At 47.4% G+C, this 21207-nt stretch overlaps 1 protein-coding gene across 10 annotated transcripts in view; it reads left to right on the forward strand.

Annotated features, from left to right (window-relative positions):
• The window catches only part of gro (groucho), a 65006-nt gene extending 44103 nt beyond the window's left edge, over window positions 1-20903 (forward strand). For 8 of the 10 annotated variants that reach the window (XM_012377503.2, XM_012377502.2, XM_012377506.2 and 5 more), the window contains 7 exons: window positions 15219-15272; window positions 15640-15831; window positions 16424-16642; window positions 17114-17181; window positions 17307-17585; window positions 17948-18551; window positions 18862-20903. In XM_012377503.2, coding sequence (XP_012232926.1) covers window positions 15219-15272; window positions 15640-15831; window positions 16424-16642; window positions 17114-17181; window positions 17307-17585; window positions 17948-18551; window positions 18862-18969 — 1524 coding nt within the window. In that variant the 3' untranslated portion in view covers window positions 18970-20903. The remainder of the gene's footprint in view (window positions 1-15218; window positions 15273-15639; window positions 15832-16423; window positions 16643-17113; window positions 17182-17306; window positions 17586-17947; window positions 18552-18861) is intronic. The other 2 variants (XM_012377504.2, XM_012377510.2) reach the window with 2 other exon arrangements.
• Window positions 20904-21207: the final 304 nt, after the last annotated feature.

Below are 21207 nucleotides of genomic sequence, written 5' to 3' on the forward strand. Positions count from 1 at the left end.
ATGCTATTATCTTTGATAGATTCGAATTGCGTAATTTCGCTGTACGCGCGACTGAGGGAAAAGAAATAAATTATCCACGGAATAGGTGGAAAACAACAATATATTTTATCAGGTTATTTAATTAGATAATATAAAGTAAATAAAAAGAATTAACTGCGGAAGTAATTTGAAGCAAGAATACGATGTGCTTTGTTCGTCCATCTGCCGCTTTAACTGTCGCGGAACGTATTTCCCAACGGTCATACACCGCGTCCTGATAACTCTAGGCCAACACTGTTAAAATGCTTGTGACACGGACAACCGTGCAGTTGTCGCGGCCAATAGCCGCCGGTGGGGATCCGGCGGAAAGCAGCGCGTCTTTCCTCCAACTTTCTCCGCGCTCCCGCATTATCCTTCCTTCTTTCTCGAGGCACTAACGACGCGTCGTTTACACGGGCAATCCCTTCGGCCCCAAGAGTGCCGGGAAGTTTGTTTGAAGTTGAAGCGCCGGTCAGACCCCAGTCATCAACCGCATTTCCCCGCAGCCGCGTTCAAGTCACGATAAACGAAACGATTTTGTAGCGCTATTAACTTTTTATTTTATAGCTAAATAATATAGCTTACGGAATAAATATAGTGAATTCTACATATGCATATTTAATTTTGATATATTTAGATATTTATGAGATAAATGTTGAAATACTGTAGAAACAGTCACTGATACTTTGATGAGATTGCTCTTTTTATATTTCTGCGGTTAATATTTCACTCCTTTTTGGCGATTGATTTACTTTTTATTTTTTCTTAATAATTTATATTCTTTTTTCGTGTATTTTTTAATCACGGGATCCTCGAAACTACGAGACTTAAAACGCGTGTTTCGCGAACTTATTGTGAAATCCGCTACTGTCGTCGACGCGTGTCCCGGGTGCCGAATGACCCGACCGAGAACGCGGGCGCTTCCGGTCGTGTGTAATTCATGAGTGCGACGAAGACGAAGGGAGAAAGAGCAAGAGAGATTAGCGCGCATCCGGAAATGAGTTCTCGCTCGTGTCCACGTTCGAGTTCTTAGGACTGCTACCTATACGTGCACACCGAGAAAGGATTAGTCGTAGCACGACGCACCACCACCACCATTATCGCGCCAACACCCAAGCTTCATCTCCGAGAAAGCATTAATCAAAGAAGCAACTGTACGTCCTGTTTCCGTCGCGACGAAAGCAGCTGCCGGAACCCCATATGAAATCGCTATGTCGCGGGAAAAGGGGTTTATTTTGCCTTACAAAATCGCGATCGTTAATGCAAGTAAACGCTTTTTGTAAATCCAAAATTCTCAACAAAGATTACTGAAAAAAAAACATTCTAATAGCAGCCTTCCTTTTAATTCGATACTTTATTTTCTGTAATTTGTTAACTTTTTAATAATTGTGTGCAATACAATATTATTTTGAAATAAAAATAACATGCGAACATAGTTTGAGATAAAATTAACTAACGGTACTTGCATAGAAATCACTTGAATTCGAGGATAATGATCCAGTTTTCGTCTGCTGAATATAACTGCTCTTACTGCGTAAATGGCGGGACGTCGGATTGTGTCTGGGTGTCTGATTGTGCCCCCATTTTCCCCGTAATCGTCATCCCTGGCGTTACTACGTTACGAAGAGAGGGCGAGGCAAAAAAGATTCCCGATAAAATCCTGGGATCTACCTCGCGCGCCCGCGGCGGTCTCGGTAACGCGACGGAGCATAGTGCTCGTTGTGAAATAACGTTTCAAAAGCGTGTCGGATGGCAAAGTGCATTTTTCATAGCGGCCGAAATGAAATTGAAGACGGCGAGTCTCAAACGTGTTAAATGGCAAATTGCGAAATTTTCACTACGGCGCACGAGAGAGAAATGTACTCTTGTACAATGAAGTAACGTTGGAGTAGAGTGCTAGAACAGCCCAATTAATCGTTCAATTAGAGCGTTCGAAGATCGGAAAGTAATAAGATAATCCAGAATCTTGTCGGCAACGCGGCAACTGTTTCTTTCAAAATTTATTGGCTCCTTTGAATTCTTTCCTGCTTATACTTTTCCGGATATCGATACTTTTACCAGCGGTATCGCACATTTATTTGCCGTAACATTGAATGTACAAGTTCTCAGCTTCCACGGGATTAATCGGAATGTGCGCGCGCGGCATTAGGCGCGCTAATGAATGGTAGGAGTCGGCGGATTGCGAGGGGGTGCAATCGATGCCGGGTGTTTACGAAGACGGCGTTTGAGGCCGGCCGGTTTAACTTTGTCCCCCGGTCCGTAGAAACGTGCAGACATCGGGACGCGCATAGATGTGCGGTAGATTCATCTGGTGGGAATCCAGGCGGCGCGAAAGGGTGGCCGATACGGATAGCGAGAAAGAGAGAAGGATAGCGGGAGCGCAGGCGGCGGAGATGGAGGAGGTTGGCGGCGGAGGAGGAGGGGGAGTAGTAGTAGAGCTGGGACGGGTTGGGATGGGTGGGTGGTTGAATTTTTCATCTGACCACGTCGAACCAATTAAAGCGGACCACGGTACCCAATCTCCACCTCCAACCTCTTCCACTTTTTTCGTTCTCTCTTTATTTCCGCCCCGCGTGCTGGCCTTTATCCACCTCCTCGCCGCGCCGCCACCCCCGCGCGAGCGCGAGAGAGCCGTTCTCTTTCTCGGATCCTGCCCTCTCTTCCCTTTCGCTCGCCCGCTCTCGTCGCGCACCCGTCCAAAACCCTCCCCCCCTCTCCTCCCCCTCGGCGCCGCGCATCCACCGCCTTCCAGCATCCTCCGTCTTCCTCCTCCCGCCACGTCCGCTCGCTCACTCTCCAGCAACTCGTTGGATTTTTTCGCGTCACGAGGCGGTGTAATTTATTTGGCCGAGGTAGAGAGGCACCCGCAGAGGTGGTCGACGGAGCGAGCCGGGGGTTGGGTCGGCGGTAACGGGGGGGGCCACGAGGGGGAATACCGCGGGAGAATAGGTGGAGGTGGCAGAGGTGAGGCACGGCACGGAGGCGGAGGTGACGCGGCCAGAATGAGAGCACGAGGGATAGCGCGCGGGCCAACGCGGGGGGGTGTGTGGGAAGGGGCTGGTTTCAGTTTATTTTGTGGGTCCTACCTACCCGCTCGTCACTGTCCAACCCCGTTGGTCAGTCGGTACGTTGTTCCCGCTCTCTCGGTCTCGCTCTTCTTCTTCTCTAGCGGCCGCTCCGTTCCCTCTTTCGTTTTTGTATTCGCACTCCCGCCCCCGCAGCCTGCCGCTCGCCCAGCACGCTCTTATACGTATCACCGTTCTTTTTCTCTCTCCCTCCCTCCCTCCCCCCCCTCTCTCTCTCTCTCTCGCCCTCTCTCCCTTCGTGTGTCTTCTTCTATTGCAACTGTATATACGTATATATAATGTGTAACCCGCTCGCTCGCTCCGCGAGCAGCAACGCCGATATAATATTAAAAAAAAAAAAACTCGGGACTTCCTGATGGATCCGCTCCTGTATTTTTCGATTACTTCGCGAGCACGGTTTTTTCCCGGTACAATCCGCGACCCCCCGCGCGCCGACGCTCCGCCCTTCACCTGTTTCACCTGTCAACTCGCCGAGAGGGCTGCGCCTTCTGCTGGAAATTGAAAAGATCGTCGCTGTGATTTGTCGTCGTTCTACGCGCGCCTACGATTGTCTTTGTCGTACGCGAACGATGAAGCGCTCCATCTCGTATCCGTTGATATTTCGCGCAATAACTCTGTTGTAATTTGTTACTTTGAGATACGAAAAAAAGAAAGAAAATTGTCTCTCATTTTCTAACTTCACTAATTTTAAAGAACTTAAAGAACTTAAATTTTCATATTTTACAAATTTGTAATGTCTCTGTAATTATTTTTTTTCTAAGATCATGAAAATCTACTTAAAAAAAAATTTTTTTTTTTTTTTTTTTTTTTTCCAGGAATTTTAATGGCATTTTAATTTCAATTTTTGTTGAAGTGATACTTTTTTACATTCCGAAGTTATGCACGCAATAAAAGACTGGATGATATTAACGCGAGATGAAAAGAACTCATTATTGTTGCTTCGGGCGATCGAATCGATCTCGCAGCTGACTGATATAAGATCGTGGTTTTCCACTGGCCGCGAGCGGCCATTCTAAATCGCGACTATCGAACCGTGTTCGTGTATTAACGGGCATCGATTAGATAACAATAATACATTCGCCGAGAGTATTACGCGACGCCAGCTGCGCACTTCTTGGTCGATTATCGTCCACGCTCGGCCACGCCGCCGGACTTCTAACTAGTTGCGCGTCGTGGTACTAATGAGAACACCCTGCCGTCCACGAGAATCTCTCATCCATCATCCTTCCGCGCTATTTCCGATTCGCACCGCGTACGCTCGCGGGCTATCCCTTGCACACTCGATAATTCGCGCGCGGCATTATAAGTGTTCACACTTCGTTACTTTATTGCTTACTTCAGCTTCTTTCGTTCTTATACCCGTATCGTTCTCTGCACCAATTATGTATTAGAAGATTAATTATCACACAAGACTTCTCTCACTTATCGAGCCATTTTTCATCTATCGATTCTTCGATCAAATTGAAATTGATTTTTTTTTTCTTAACAGAAACATCGAAGTTTCGGCACTTTTTAATAGTCTTATAGCTTTTCTATTGTTTGATATTAATAGTATTATGCAATCTACGCGTATTGATTGCAACATTGAATAAAAATCAAAAGAAGTTTTACTTTTTCGTTACTCATGAATTTAAGCAATCGTAAAGCCAGGAAGCGTAGATCTGTCGGTGATCCAGACACTGCTTCTTGTCGGCGAATCCCCCGGTCACCATTCACCGAACATTAAGTGGTAAATAACTCGGTTATCGATTACAAAAAGATAAGCCCCTCCCCTCGGCCTCGCGGGGGTTTCCTCGGCCGACTCCATCAATTCAGGTCGCCGTAACAAATTTTATATCCGTCTTTGCGCCTTATTACTTTTTCAGGCGCGAGCGCTCGGAACAGTCGATATCTCCGACGGGCGGGTTCTTGTTACAAAACGCTCTGTCGACCTCTCACAATCGCTCGTGAGAGACGTCGGTGGACCTGTCTTCCTCTCACCAAGACGAGATGCCGACTGTCTCTGTCCGTCCCGCTCTCACCTCCGTCTCTGTCCGCCTCTCCTTTATTCTCCGCTTCGTCTCATCTCCTTCTCCACCTCCTCCTAGAACCCACCACCTCGTCTTGCTGCATCCCTCGGTGCCGCTTCCACCAGCTCTCTTCGCTAGGAATATAAAGATCTCGACGATCCCGGTTGTAGCGGTCGGCTCAGTGGCGTAACTACGAATTTCGAAGCTCGCTTGTCTATTTTATGACGCTTCCTTATTTTAAGACCGCGATCACGATCCCTTTTTCGGCTCTGAATGATAATAATAATTCCAAAATGGATCAGTAAATTTATCTCGTTGAATATCAAAGTGGCTCATTCACATTTTAATAATATACTTCTCGAGGTTTAATAATATACTTCTCGAAATTTTAATAATATATTTTTCGAGATATTTAAAGTCAGTCAGTTTTTTTTAGATGTGTCTTCTTCTGAATATTTATTAATATTGAACAAAATTTTGCCAGCATCTTGGAAATAACGGAAAAGGTTTGCAGGTGTTTGGATAATAATATAATTAAAGAATGAGAAATGTGTGTATGTTTCGAAAGCATGATGCGAAGCCAAAGCATTGCGTCCGGCCGGAATAATGAATTAATTAAGCAATCAATCAATCAATCAGTTGCGATGCGTCAAAAATAGCAGTTGGGTTGACGACGGTATCTCGTTTCACGGATACGTCTCTCCCTCGCGGTGCAGCGAGAGTAGAGATGCATCGTGAAAAAAAAAGGCGCAGCCGTCGCTTTTCGTCCTGCTCCCGGCGAGGAAAAGAAAAGCGATCGACATGAATGCCCCCGCAGCGCTTTTATGAACTGTGCCTTACGAAATAACGCGCATGTGTTAAAATGTAAAATGTGGTAAACGACCGTAACAAATGTTTATATTTCTGATAGTGAATTTATTGACATGCAATATATAATATTATCGCCGCGTCTGTGAAAAGTGAAATTTATTGAAATTATAACATCGAGATAATGTCGTTCAATTCTTAAAAGAAGCTTAGCAAATTATCTAGTTTCCGTTTGTTTTCAAAGTAACGTAAAAAAATTTTTACTGATAAAAAGTCATGCGATTTAAAATATAACGTATGGACTTTGCTATCCAGTATATAAATTTTTGAAATGTATAATGACGCAAATTGCAATTTTAACAATCTGTTGCACGAATCCAGGCGCACATATAACGAGAATAACAGATCGCAATAATTTTGACTTGAGAATTATTAATGTGCTCATTTGTTTTCATTCAGTTGATAATACCGCGAGCTGCGACTGTAAAATCAGAAAGAAAGAAGTCAGCGTGAATCAAAGAAACGCCTGCGAACCGACACGCGTTTGCAAGTACCTACGCGCTTTCGTGTATGCACCGGTGCGCTTTGGCGCCTTCTCGTATCGTCGCGCGCACATACGAACGCACACGCGTCGAAACGCGAGGCCCTCTCGACGTCGACGACGAAATGCGTACACGTGCAACGACGAGGAGCACTTGGGATACCTAAAGCGGAAATTCGAGATGTGTACGTGGTTGCGAGTGTATCTGCCGCGGCGCCTTGGGGCAGGGGGGGGCTGCGCGACGGGGGGGCGGAGGGGAGGGGAGGGTGGAGTGTGCGGGCAGAGGGTGCTAGGAGGCCGGGGCGGTTGCTCGGGGAGTTGGGGGCGGCGTGCAGGGTGGTATGATGACAAAACATTCGCTCTGAGCTTCCGCAGGGGATCGGGACGCGGCGGGGGATGACTCGATGTACAGCCGAAGGGGGTCGGCGGTGGCGCGGGGCCGAGGGGAGGGGGGGAGCTAGGTTAGGTTCGCGGCTGCTCTCGGGGGCTACGGGTGGCCGCGCGGGGGTGTGGGAAAACGTGAGCGCCGGGCGGAAAGAGACCCCCATCCCGCCAGCCTCACTCTCACCCTCCTCCACCACCTCCACCTCCACCATCTCCTCCTCCTCCTCCTCCTCTTCTATAAGCGAGGTGAGGTTGTACGGTCGGCTCGCGTCGTTCGTGTGAAACGCGCGTGTACGTGTGTATCTCGCGCACGGACGCGTATGGTCGCGCGCGGTTGTGTACACGAGTGTTACTACTCCGTGTACCACCCTCGGCGAGTGTGTGGAGAACGGGCGCGAAGGGTGAGAAGGAGAGAGAGAGAGAGAGAGAAAGAGAAACAGAGGCAGAGCAGCGGGAGAGGGAGCGAGAAAAAAGAGCGACAGGAGACAGATAGATAGATAGAATGGGAGAGATAGAGAGGCAGAAAGAGAGAAAGAGAGAGGTGGAGGAGAGCACGGCGACGAGGCGAGGAGGTTTATATCCATCATTTTGTATTTCTCGCAGACATAAAAATCTATACCATCGCCAACCTCCCCCCCTCCCTCCCCCCCCCGTGCACCCCCTATCCGCCCACAGGCGGCAGCGGCAGCAGCAGTACACCGCGCCACACCATACCCACGCCACACCGCCACGCCGTTTCGCTTCGCGCCAGAGCTTGGCGTCCCTTCGCCGCGACCGACCAACGCTTTCACCACCCATCCGAGCACCTTCTCTCCCGCTCCTCTCGCGACCTGCTCACCCTTCCCCCGTCCCGGCTTTCCATCTCCCCCCCCGTTCCCATCGCCCGCGCCCTACGTCGGAGCCGAAGCCTGGCTGTGCACCGCGCGAGAGAGTGTACAACCTTCGTCTCTTTCTCTCTTTCCGTCACCCCAGCACCGCTGGATGGATGGATGGATGGATGCATGGATGGATGGATGGATGGATGGATGGATGGATGGATGGATAGATGGATGGATGGATGCACGGATGGATGGGGTTGGGCCGGTGGCGGTGGGCGGAATGGGACGGAGCGGGGTGGAGGGGGGGGTGCAAATATCGTATTTATTGTATGACGGGTCCGCGTATCCCGAGCTAACGCCTCCTGTCAGCCCACCTCCTCCTTCTCCCAGCCCATCGAGAGAACGAGTGGCGTGTCCCTTCTTCCGACTTGCTCTCTCGCCTCTCGTCGCTCACTGCCTCCTCCACCTCCTCTTCGCGATGCTTTCTGTGTGTGTGTGTGTGTGTGTGTGTGCGTGCGCGAGCGTTTCGCACCTTTCGAGAATGCTTCTTCCGCTCTCTTTATAACGCCCGGGACACACTCGGACCACCCTCGGGCCGGGCCCTTTGCCGAGGGTGGTTCGCTAAGGGAACGAGAAGGGAACGGCATTGTCGTCGTCGTCTGTGACTCTTTGTAGTACAATCGTTTGACGACGAGGATCGAGTTATCATTGGCACTCTTTTGTACCTTTCTTTCTTTCTCTCTCTCTCTCTCTCTCTCTCTCTCTCTCTCTCTCTCTCTCTCTCTTTTCCCGCCGTCTTTCGCTCGCCGGAGGTAATTATGAATACTGTACAAAGCGAGGCGGGCAATAAGGACGCGCTGATTGAACGTTTAATAGGAGGTTTAATATCACGGGCGGTCTCGGTGCCGCATTTGCGCTGCTTGGCATAACAACAAGTGGATTTACGACAGAGCGCGCGACTACTCGGCTCGCCGCGGAGGCGCGAATATTCGTTGCTGGCGGCCGCGGCCGCGAGCGCATTCGAATGTTCGTGCGAATGTAATTCGTTTTTATCGAACAACGTGGTGGTGCGGATCGTTCCCTCCACGCGTCACGTGTGAAATGATAATCGAACAAATCCACCGGCGCCGGAGTATGATTATGCGACTCGCGAATAACAGGGGACGACGCTGCACGTGCGCAATTTGTACGACGACAGATTGTAATTTCTCGCATTTCGAAATATTGCAAGGTCTTGAGATATTGGTGTAAATAAATGGAACGGGGAAAATGCAGTAATAAAGTCAAAATAATTGCGAGATAACGCGGCGCAATATCTGTCGCCGGCGCGTCGTACCGGAGAAACGACTCTCGTCGCAAGACACGGCGCTTTTAGTAAAACGCCAACGCCCCATACATGCGCGCGAAACGCGAGGGGGGTAAGCAAGGAGGATGGCAGTAGTGAGAGCGCGGGGGGAAGGCCGGGGGGAGGGTCTGTTGTGGATGTCAGAAGCAAATGTGCTTTCGGCGCGGAAGGAGCTTAAGGAGCCCGTAAATTTCCACACCGTGGAAAAACGACATGCACGAGCCTGTTGAAATCCTCTCGCTGAGCAGAAGGTCCTCCCCCTCTCTGCCGCTCTCTCTTTCTATCTCCTTTCGAACTGTTTCTTTTCTTTTTTTTTGCTTGTTTTTTCTTTTTATTTCTCTTGCTGCCTTTCCTCCTCCTCCTCTCTCTCTCTCTCTCTCTCTCTCTCTCTCTTTCACTTCTACCGCTCTGTGCACTCGTGGTGCGAGGCTATTGGCTACTTTTAAATTTAATTTTCGCACAGCGGCGTCGCCGAAAAAAACATTTACGGGTTATAAAGGATCGCCGATGGAAGGTGCAAACTGAGGTGTAAAAAAAGAGAGAGATGTAGAGAGAAAAAGATCGCGTGGGATGTGAGAGGCAGAGGAGGAGAGGCGTATGCGTCTGACCGCAAAACTGACGGACGAGAGATGGCAAACGTTACCGCCAAACGATCTTTGAGGGACGTAAAATGTCGCGATGCGACGATAGACATCGAGTGCCGGCGGCGAGACGTCGGGACGCGTCGAGACATCTCGAAATTCTCTAATCGAACGCCTGCAGTCGCTACTCGGTGCTGCGTTAACGACATTTGAGCCGTTAGAAGAGCGGTGCAAGTCGTGTGCTTCTCAGTTTGAGAGATAAAAGCACTCGAAAGTGTTTAAAAGCAATCCAACTACTTTATAGTAGTATTTATTTTTACGACGGATGTTTTATTGGACGGATTATTTAATACTTTTCTTACACAGTAAAATATTTTACAAATATAATATTCTACATTCTATATTAAACAAAAGATACAAATTTTTTAAAAATGTAAAAGTTTGTTATATTAAAAATAATTGGCCGCGCGACTCGCTATAGAAAATATATAATCCGATCATAACTTGATTTATATTACTTATTAGTTCAACAGCTGATTTGTCGATAATTGACAGAATAATTGCAACAAGTCCGAGAGCTGTGTTCGTCACGATGCGATGCACTGTTCAGAACACGGCTAAAATCAACACAAGACACGCGGGAGGTAAACATGATCGCGTCGGTTGCATCGTTCGGATTCCCGCTCGAGTCGATAAATTTCGCCATCGGCGCGCATGCCGCGATTAATGAATCATAATTGGTGGCAGCGGGAAGAATCGCGCGAAGGTGAGAGAAAGGGTGGAAGAGCTCGCGGGAGGCGAAGGCGGAAGTGCAGCGAGAAGAGAGGAAGAGGGAGGAAATGCGGAGGAAGCGAGAAAAGGTGGCGAAATGAAAGGGTGGAGGCCGCAATGAGCTGAGCTTTTCCACGCTTCCCCTAATTACATTTTCATACGAACCGTTTCCCCTTTATTTTCTCCGCCGTCCTACGACCATTTTTTCCTGGAGTTAAACCCCTTCCGCCACTCCAGTTACTCCGTCAACGACTGCTACCCTTTTCTTCCGTTTCTTCACCCGCGTCTGTACTTTCGTCTCTCTTTCATTCATCCCCCCGCGCAGCCCTTGCCGCCACGGTGACCCTTTCTCCCACCTCTCGCGCTTTTCCGCGCGCGCTGGAAAAACGTTTTAATACGTTTTCGTCGCCGCGCGCGAAAAGAGAGAGAGAGAGAGAGAAGGATGTGGGGGAAAACAAGAGAAATATCACCTCCGAGCCATCGCAGTCTCGAGAAACGCGTCGATTCCCGACCCGAGTACAAGTCCCGCATTAAGGGCGCGTTGAGGAGCGGCATTCAGCGAAGTGTGGGGCTCTGAACTGGATTGTCGTGTGAGACGGATTCTGAGTTTTGAAGTCTGAAGGCTGGGATTGTTATTGCTGCCGAACCAACGATTTTTGCGAGCCCTCCGTATTTTTCTCTCTCTCTCTCTTTCTTTTTCTCTCCGTCGCTATCTCTCCGTGTATTCTCTCGGCGTTGCAACATAATCGCTTTAATACATTTCCGCCGCGTCCTCGCTTCCAAGCATAAAAGCAGTCGCCCCCGTAAAAGTTATGGGACAATGCTTACCGGCGCGTCGTCGCCTTGGACCGAGTATATGCGGAGTGCTCCGCCACATATTTCATATCATCGAAGTATGCTTTGACGTCAGAAGGCACGCGAAGAACACACAACAATTCTTCGGGTCTTCGGGAAATATCGCATATCCCCATATTTCGTAAATATCGTATTTCTTTTCAGGCGAAATACTTCCGCCAAGTCGTGCGCAGCTTGCGCGAGCGTAGTTTCTAAATTGTCACGCGGTAAATTGCAACCGCGCGCAGCACGCGTTAGAGACGACGAAGGTGAAGTTCTGCAAAATGCAAAAAGTAATTAGAGCCGCGTGAGAGTTTCTCGCGGCGGAATTTCGCGCCGCGCAGCGAAAGGTTCAATGCGCAAATGATATTCCGCCGTATTTACTGTACAATTGGCGGGCACAGCGGATCTCGCGTGCGACGCAACAGTCGAGCGCTCGACATGGTCGAGTAATTCCATTCCTGTCCGAGAGTGGACACGCTGCTTTTCCCATCGTAGTCGCTCGCTTAACTTTGCGAAAGTCAGCGGCGCGGCGGACGAAGAGGAGGGGGGGGGGGGAGGTAGGAAGGCTAGGAAGAGACGCAGAAGAAGAGGAAGTCGACGTCGGCCAGGGGGGGGGGGGTAGAGACACGGAAAGCCTTCGATTCTTCTTTCGCTCTCGTGCGTTTGTTTACAGAGGACCTCGATAGAAGGCTGACGTGGAACGAGGGTACGGGACCTTAAGGAGGAGGAGGGAGAGAATCCAGGGCGGTGGGACCGTAACAGAAAAGCGCGAGGGGTGGAGAGGAGCGAGGAGCGGGAGGGGGGGGGAGGACTCGGCAGAAGGAACGAGCTGAAGCGGCGGAGAAGGGGAGGGAAACGAGAAGGCAGAAAAAAAGAAGGGAAAAAAGATTCGAGGATTTTCGAGGCGAAGAGTCGAGTGGTTGGGTGGTCGAATAATAGAGCTGCCCTTAATACCGTCATCCCCGCGCTATCCCCGGGTTAAACGAGGGAAGAGGTCGGCGGAGGAAGCCGAGCCGTGAGAGACGGGGGGGGGGCTGGGCGAGGGTGGCGGTGGCACGGAAGCGAAGGACGAGGTCGTGGCGCGGGCGGTTGGAGAGAGGGCGGGGGGGGGGGTCAGGATGGTCGTTCGTGGTTCGTGTGCCGCCGCCGCCGCCGCTGCCGCCGTCGCCGTCGGGTGGGAACCAGGAGAACGGAATAGAAGGGATGATAACATTTGTATCATATTTAACGCTAGAACGAGCGGGTTAAGGGGTGGAAGACAGCCTCTCTCCGCCCGCCGGCCCTGCTTCTTCCTCGTAGCCTCCTTCGGTCTTCTCTCCCGCTCTCTTTGGTCACCCACCAGCGTTCCCCGCGACCCCCTCGGGCCTCTCTCACGACCGCGCTCCTCCGCCGTCATCCCCGAACACCACCTCGGCCCCCCTCCGTCCCCCTCTTCCTCGCTCGCCACTCCGAGTAATATACCACTGAAATCAATACCACCACACTGCCTTCTCTATTTACCGACGCTCATCATCCGTACACAAATTTGTTGCGTGTCCCTAGCAGCTCGGAGCATCCCTTCCTCCTCTTCCCGCCACGCACCCCTCGCCCCGTGCCAAGAATATATCGCGCGGCCAGATTGCGATATCGTGGCGGTCCCCGGGCTAATGCCGGCGCGGCCCATTTAACGCGCTGACGATCGTTTCTTCTCGGAAATCCGCCCCGCTGTCTTCGGCAAAAAGTACTTTCCGATTATCTCGCACGGCTGTCCGCCTTCGTGGCTGTAATACGCTCTCTTTCAAAAGTATCGATTCTCCGAGCGAAACGCAATTTGTTCTTCGGCGCGGCTTCTCTTTCATGTCAGATAAAATTGCGCAATCAGATAACAATTATAAGTGCACGAAAAACGTTTCCAAGTAATCCTCAAATATTCAACGATTAACTCGACGATTTAACAGGCTTGTTTGCTTCCTCCGCGAAACTGTTGGATGCCGGGCGAACGATATCTAAATTACAGTTGCAAGCACTTGCGCGTACTTCTAAATAATTCATTTTTAATTATTTCCAGTTTATTAATTAGCCCGCGATCTTAATTTCGGTTTTCCTTCAAACCGCGCGGACGACGCTTTCTCTCACGGCGCAATTAAATGTAATTTATGCGCGCGCTGGGACGCCGGATAAGATTACGTGAAGTGGCACGCGGTATTTAGCGAGAGAATTTTTTAAATACTCGCTAGCTTGAATTACTGGAAACGCCGCGACGCGCACAGGTGGTTTCGTGCGTCCGTACGCTATACGCACTCACACGATCCCGCCTGCACCTTCGTACGATACGCATTGATGGGGCGTTATACGTTGCGATATTACGTCATTAGGCGGGCAATGCTGCTGCTGCTATCGCATGCCCTGCTTTGAGCTCGTTAAGCGCCACATCCTGAGAGAACGGAATGGCGCAGCGGTGCAAGGAGCACCACTTGTACGAAGTGAAAGATAACTGATAAGTAGTGTTACAAGATAAACGCCACATAAATTAACGGTGTGCGATGTATACGTGCACGTATGCACCGCGCTACATTACGTGAACGTAAAATTGCGGAAATAATAACGGCGGCTTGTTATAGATACGGCCTGATGTGAGATAATCGTACAAGCTAGCCACAAATCACTTCGCGAATAATGAAACGAATAAGCGATTGCGATAACTTTTTTCTCAATTGCTCATATGCGCTGTTGAATTAGAGCTTGAGCACACACAAGAGCTGTTGATGAAATATGAAGGATAAAAAATGTAACTTTCCGTATTTAAGTATATTTGAACTATCCTGTTAAAAGTTATTTTTAAAATAGTTTAAAGCAAAGTGTGTCTAATAATGGACTAAAAAAACGACACTAATCTTTTCATTGCGGGAGTGTATAAAGCGCGAAATATTTTATAACTGTTAAATGAAGTTTTTTATATTTTATAATTCATTATTTTATACCGCATACATTATTATTTTAATACATGTATATAAACATTGTTTCATAATAAAAGTATACACAATGAGCGTAGGCATCTGCGGAACGCGAAGCACAAAGGATCCGTTTATGTCGCATGTCGTTACGTCAATTTTTCACCCAGTTATAGCGTTTTGAAAATTCACCACGCGCACACCGTTTATCTATAAATAAACGCGGCGCGCATGTGTGCGTGCGTCCTTGTGACGTAACGTAACGTAACTATCACAGTACTACGATCAGCTGATCAGCTGATCAGTAGTGGAAAATTTTTTCGTCGCCACACGTGCTTCGCGAGTATCGGCCTGATCGGCCGATTTTGCTTTAAATCGGAATGTCATCGCCACGGATCGATGTAATCGCCAATATCTTTGCAAAGAGTGTTTGAGTTCAAAAGCTGAAAATCTGGCGTTTCCCACAATCACTCGCCTTCGATAATTGTTTCGCGAAATATCATCGATTAAATGGAATAAAGTTGACCTTTTTGGCAGCGTGAAGTACGGAATAATCGTTATCAGCTGGCGCATTGTTGAAGTTAGATACCCTATCGTATTTTATTTGATTAATATTAACAAATCTCTTGACTGTGCGAGTTAAAGCACTGTTTTCCACAAACCCGAAACTTTCCCTCGAAGTTTCTTTATGAAACGTATCGGGAGCTCCGTTGCTGTTTGGGGGAGAGTTTCGACTTTATCAACTATATCGAGATTCTGAAAGTGGGGTTCTAACTTGGCGGAGATCAGAGATCACTGTGTACCAGAGCGTATCAGTCGTCTCTAGGCGTTTCGCCGTTAACTTCGGGCGCATTCAGAGCGTTGCACGAACGTGCGAGATATCAAGATTAATAATGCATCTTTGAGGATGCATCCGCGCCAGTAGGGCTCGCGCGAATATGGGTCGAGTTGCTCATCTACTTGGACGGAGGTGCATCAAAAGCTGGTTGATATACCGAGTAGTTGCGCGGCTCGGCAGACTGCCACCGGCGCGGCGGTCGCATAGAGCGTCTCGTTATCACGGTCTTACATGGTCGTTTTGAACTTTTCAGGAGAGCGATGCCGAGAAGAGCGACCAGGACTTGGTAGTCGACGTAGCGAACGAGGTAAGGGACTGCGAAGCTCTATTCAAGAAGTGTGTCACTTGTGTCCATTAATATCACTCTGTGAACATACTTATTCATATAAATCTATTTTTATCTCTGCATATAATTATAATTAGTTTGCATAATCAACTGTGTCGCGTGCAAACGTTGTATTAAAATTAACTGACGTTTTCACGAAATAATTTTAAATTTTTGTCGAAAAATACAAATTTATTGAGACTTATGTTAAAGTTCCAAAAAAAAAGTGAGAAACAAAAATAAAAGTCTAAAAAAAGAAAGGATCCAAGTTATGCATGCGAGAAAATTTAAATTCGCTGCTGCGCACATTCGCTTCAACTAATTCTGAATCTTTGTGTGTTCGCGAAAGGAGGCGTCGTCACCGCATGCAAATGGGGAACACTCGGATCCGCGCGAAAACGGCACCCTGGAGAAGCTGGGCGCGCCAGGCCACGTTGGCGGACCGGCATCCGGTGCAGGCTCGGCGTCCGTAAAGGATAGGCCGCCGTCGCGCAGCGGCAGTTCCTCCGCCCGTAGCACGCCGTCTCTGAAAAGTAAAGATGTAAGATCTCGCGGAGAGTAAGCTTATTTGGCGCTGCGACCCGGTCCAGTCGTGACTTTGTCGCCCATATATCGAAATCCTTCTCGCGGGACGAACGTTAAAGTCGATCTCTTCTGAAGTCGCCAGATGTTTCCTTAAATCCATCGTCTCTCTCGTTTGTTTTAAAGCGATAGGAAATAAAAGAGATATTTTGTACAGAAATTTAGTCAGTAAATGGTAATCAAAATTCAGTTGGACGTAAAAAATTCAACGCGCATCACCTCTGCGCGATCTCGCAGAACAATTCTATATATTACTTGACATCTGGCGACTCAAACGATATCGTATCATCTTCGCGGCACCCGCGACAATGGACCGACCAAATTCTAGCGACTCAAGGCACGGCACGCATTATTCATTCAATCTGTTGAAGCAGCGGCTCTCTGCCGCCGCGTGAAAAAAAAAAAAAAAAAAAAAAATCATAAAATAAAAATCGCGTTCGACCGGCTGGCATTGTCAGCGAATACAATCGACACGGTCGAGCTTTAGTATCATCGAGACATAGTGAGCGTCTGCAAAAGCAGTGGATGCAAAACACCCGTGCGTTCGCCAGGTCGACAAGCCGGGTACACCTGTGGCGGCGGCGAGGGGCTCGCGCAGTTGTACGCCAACTATGGGCGGCATCCCTGGGCCCTTGGCATCGCGGGTCTATCATCCGCCATCGTCGCAGCAAACGCCACCGCAGGGTTATCAGGGCTTGCCATCCCGCGGCAATGAGCCGCCGCAGTCGCCCTCGCCATACAGCAACTTGCCATACGCGCGGCCCTCGATGGTGATTCACGACCCCGTAACTCCTTAACCCTTACGTTACCACACGCTTTCATTCATCAATTAATATGATTTTGTGTTATATGGATAAAGATCGCGTAATATCTCGCGTATCAGCTTGATTTTGGAGCAAACGTTTATAATTCTTTCAACTTTAAAGAGACTTCTGGAGCTTCTTTCCAAAAAGTTTCAAGAGCTTATAATTTGTTTTCTCTCTTTTTTTTTTTTTTTTATTATTTCACTAGTTTGTAGATTGATGTTAAGAAATATCGAAATAATCCAGAAGTCTTTTTCGAGTTAAAGTGCGCAATCAAGTCTCGTCCCAGATTCACAAAAATCATCCAAATCGATAACGACACTTGTACACCATTTTTAAGGCTATTTATTTCGCTATCTATCAAACGAACGAATATACATTTTTTTTCTTGCTCATCTCCACCGAATTCGATACTGAGTTTTGATTTTTCTTTCGCAGCTCGGTTTCGACAGTCACATGAGAATATCAGCGAGTAACGGACTGAATAACATCGCGGGTGGCAAACCGTACGTAATTTTATAATTTATACGATCCTCTTAGATCGCCCGCAGAATCTGCTTCTATCTCTGATGCTGTATCGCGGTAAGACCGTGTTAAACATTTGCGTATTAATCGGATGTTCGTTCCACAGAGCATATTCCTACCATATGAACGGCGAGGGCCAACTGCAGCCCGTACCATTCCCCACGGACGCTCTAGTAGGACCGGGTATCCCGCGTCACGCGCGCCAGATTAATACCCTAACTCACGGCGAGGTGGTCTGCGCCGTAACGATCTCGAATCCGACCAAGTACGTCTACACCGGCGGCAAGGGTTGCGTCAAGGTTTGGGATATCGGCCAGAGCGTCGGCAGCGCGAGCGTGAAACCGGTTTCGCAGCTGGATTGTTTGCAGCGTGACAATTATATTAGGTGAGAACCTTGAGTGAGTCGTATCCCGCGCTATTGTTGTACGCAAAAACGCCTCGTTGCTTTCGTAAACAATCTTTCGAAAAGAGTCACGTGCGATGTGATCGATTGGAATAGCTAATGAATGGCCGATAAAGTTCAACTTTCAATGTTCATCGTGAAAAAATATAACTGAAGAAAAGTTTAAAGAAAAGTGGAAAAACGAGGCTACTATTTTTTGAATGTATTATATAGATATGAAAATTGCATTTAATGTCACAATTAATGGCCAGTAATATTCTTCATGCATTATTACGAGCGTTAAATATTTTCAATAGTTAAATAAATTGAAATAAATATTTAACGAAATACTTTCCACTTGCTAGATCCGTGAAGCTGCTACCTGACGGAAGGACGCTGATAGTCGGCGGGGAGGCAAGTCAATTGAGCATCTGGGATCTAGCTAGTCCCACGCCTAGAATCAAGGCGGAATTGACTTCCTCGGCGCCTGCCTGCTACGCGCTGGCAATATCTCCGGACTCCAAGGTCTGCTTCAGCTGTTGTAGTGACGGAAACATTGCCGTGTGGGATCTGCAGAATCAAACGCTGGTCAGGCAGTTCCAAGGACATACGGATGGCGCGTCCTGCATCGACATCTCCGCCGATGGATCGAAACTGTGGACTGGTGGCCTCGACAACACCGTACGATCGTGGGATCTTCGTGAAGGCAGGCAGTTGCAACAGCACGATTTTACCTCGCAAATATTCTCGCTGGGCTACTGTCCCACCGGCGAATGGCTGGCCGTCGGCATGGAAAACTCAAACGTAGAGGTGCTTCACGCCACCAAGTCCGACAAGTATCAGCTGCATTTGCACGAATCCTGCGTGCTGTCCCTGCGTTTCGCCTCTTGCGGCAAGTGGTTTGTTTCCACCGGCAAGGACAATCTCCTAAACGCATGGCGCACGCCGTACGGTGCTTCAATATTTCAGGCAAGTATTTGGCAACAATTTATTATCAATTAGATCTTTAGATTGTAACCTCGATTCTCATGTCCGATTGGCGTTGGGAGAAGCTGCATCTTACAATTAGACGAATTATTAGAATGTACTGTGGAAACAGTTTTTGATAACAGGATTAATCAACACTCGTACGATACTATTTGAGAATATTATCTGATTATTTATTTTATTTAAAAAACTTGTCAAAAATTGAAAAAAATTTTGAATGCATTGAGAGGCAGCGTTCGGGCTGGTAAATTAGGGGTTAGTTATATTTTGGGAATTTTGTTAAACTTTGCAGTCTAAGGAGTCGTCGTCGGTGCTGAGTTGCGACATTTCTGCGGACGACAAGTACATCGTGACCGGATCCGGCGATAAGAAGGCCACTGTATACGAAGTGATTTACTAAGCCTCTTTATTTCCAGTAAAGAGAGAGAGACTTGCCTTTCCTCCCTTAATAACATTAAAAACCACGAACTTGATTAATGTGTATTCTCCCTTTCGCAAAGAAAGGGGGGTGCGAGGAGTTTTCGCAAGCGAAACTCTTCGCAGCCTTAGGACCCTAGACCGCGCGACTGATTACTGTGTACATATACACATACGGCGAATCTATATTGTAATGGAATAACTTTAGAAGAAGAATGGAAAGTCAATGTGTGCGTGTCTGCGTGCGCGTATATGTATGAACGTGGATCGAGCGATGTATATTAGATGCGTGTCCCGATTTCGCGAGTGCATGTCCCGATTCCGTATACGCGATTACGCGCGCGGACGGGACTTCTATTTGTCGCGTGCATACAATGAGCGAGCGCGTTGGAACGACGTTACCGGAGTGATTCGCATGTGCACTAAAGTAAACGAGAAGAGCCTTCGCAAACGGTGATGTTAGATATATATGATTTTGTAGCTACGTAAATGTATAGGATTATACAACGCGTCTAAAGTGGACGGCTGATGTCGAGGGCAAGGCCTACCAATTCCCGCCTATCCGCGAGAAATTGCATTACGCTTTTTAATAAACGAACATACCGTCGTTGAGACATTGTTTCAAACTTTTATCAGACGCTGTATCTTTGAACGAATCGTACTTTCTTGTTATCTTCTCGAACAACACGGTACAAAGAAACGTCTTTGCGATGTTTCTCAGAGACTTGGTTGTGTCGGTCGTTTTTATTATTCAGACGCACATCGTTGATGTAAAAGTAATTCGCTAAGAATAATCAGTATTGCGCGCAGATTGTTGGACTTTTTTTCCTCTACTTGGTTCAATCATTTCGAATTTCGACGAAGAAGAAATTACTGCATCGAATGGTGATTTTCCAAGCGTGTAAAGCGAGGTGACGGTATCTCGGACCGTCTCCTCATCCTGTTAGTGTCAGTATCAATGTCACGAGCGTCGCTGTTCGGTACAGCTCGCGCGGTATGAACTAGTTTACGAACGAAATACCTTTTTGCATCGTAAATATAAAGCGATAACTTACGTATAATAATCGAATTTCTACGTGATATAGCGCGTATGCGTGACGACGAATGGTACGAATCCCTGTACAGAATCCTTGTACATATTCGACGATTGTGATTAATGATTATAACATATGGCGCACGTCGCCGTAGAGAACGGTCTCGGATTCTTTAAATATACCTATGTAAAGTACAATCCACCCCCACCCCCCACCCCCCTCCGTGCACAATCGAAACAAAACTATTTCTCTACTTTAATTAGGTGACACTTGAACGCGCGAAGATCAAGATAGAGGCGGACGATTTGCCGACGAATCAATATCGCTTTTTCGTATCGATTAAGTCTGTTACGTATTTACGTTGAAAAACATCTGGATTGATCAATAATAATTGATAGATATTAGATCAATCAATGATCGAGGTTGCAGCCTTCATTGTAAAGTGTAGTAAAGAGCGATTTTGTAACTTGTGCTCTTTATTGATCTTCGCCTGAAAATTAGCTGAATGAAATTCTCGACAGACAGACGAGCGCGAATTATAATGCATCATCGAAGTGAATAAATTTGTGAAATTATATTCTTCATTCTCTCTGTAATCCTTAACTTAAGATATTAAAGATAAATAATCTTTGAGAAGAACAAATAGTTACTTTATTTATGTTTGGTGGCGATTATAGTTCTCGCAATTCTCGTCTCACTGGCGAATATACGACGAATTGAGAAGAAAAAAAAAAGGTTTGATTAATACATTATATGTAGGGCAAAAGATATGTCATATAATTAACGGTGACGTATCCACAAATTTCTTGAAAAAATAAATAAGGGTCTAATTCCATTTTTCCCCATCGCTGCATTTTTAGCAATAATAATATGTGACAATTGATATTATGATTTTCCTTTATTCTCTCGCATCAAGTTGGATTTTCCCAATCTCTCTTTCTCTCTCTCTCTCTTCGGTGTGCGACGGAAGTCGCATGTGTGTGTGTGTGGCAGAACAGAATAAAGTCGTTTTTACAATAAGTCTTACGCGCTTTCCTCAAACGTACTATTGCGTTTCAGAATTCACACGTGACGAATCGATGATTTGCATTATTGTACAATGGGATGTATAACGCAAACAACAATTACACACCCGAGTTTAGGTCATTGTGAGCGAAATATTTATTCATCGGCAAATACAGATATCT

Source organism: Linepithema humile, chromosome 6 (assembly GCF_040581485.1).
Source record: "Linepithema humile isolate Giens D197 chromosome 6, Lhum_UNIL_v1.0, whole genome shotgun sequence".
Taxonomy (NCBI): domain Eukaryota; kingdom Metazoa; phylum Arthropoda; class Insecta; order Hymenoptera; family Formicidae; genus Linepithema; species Linepithema humile.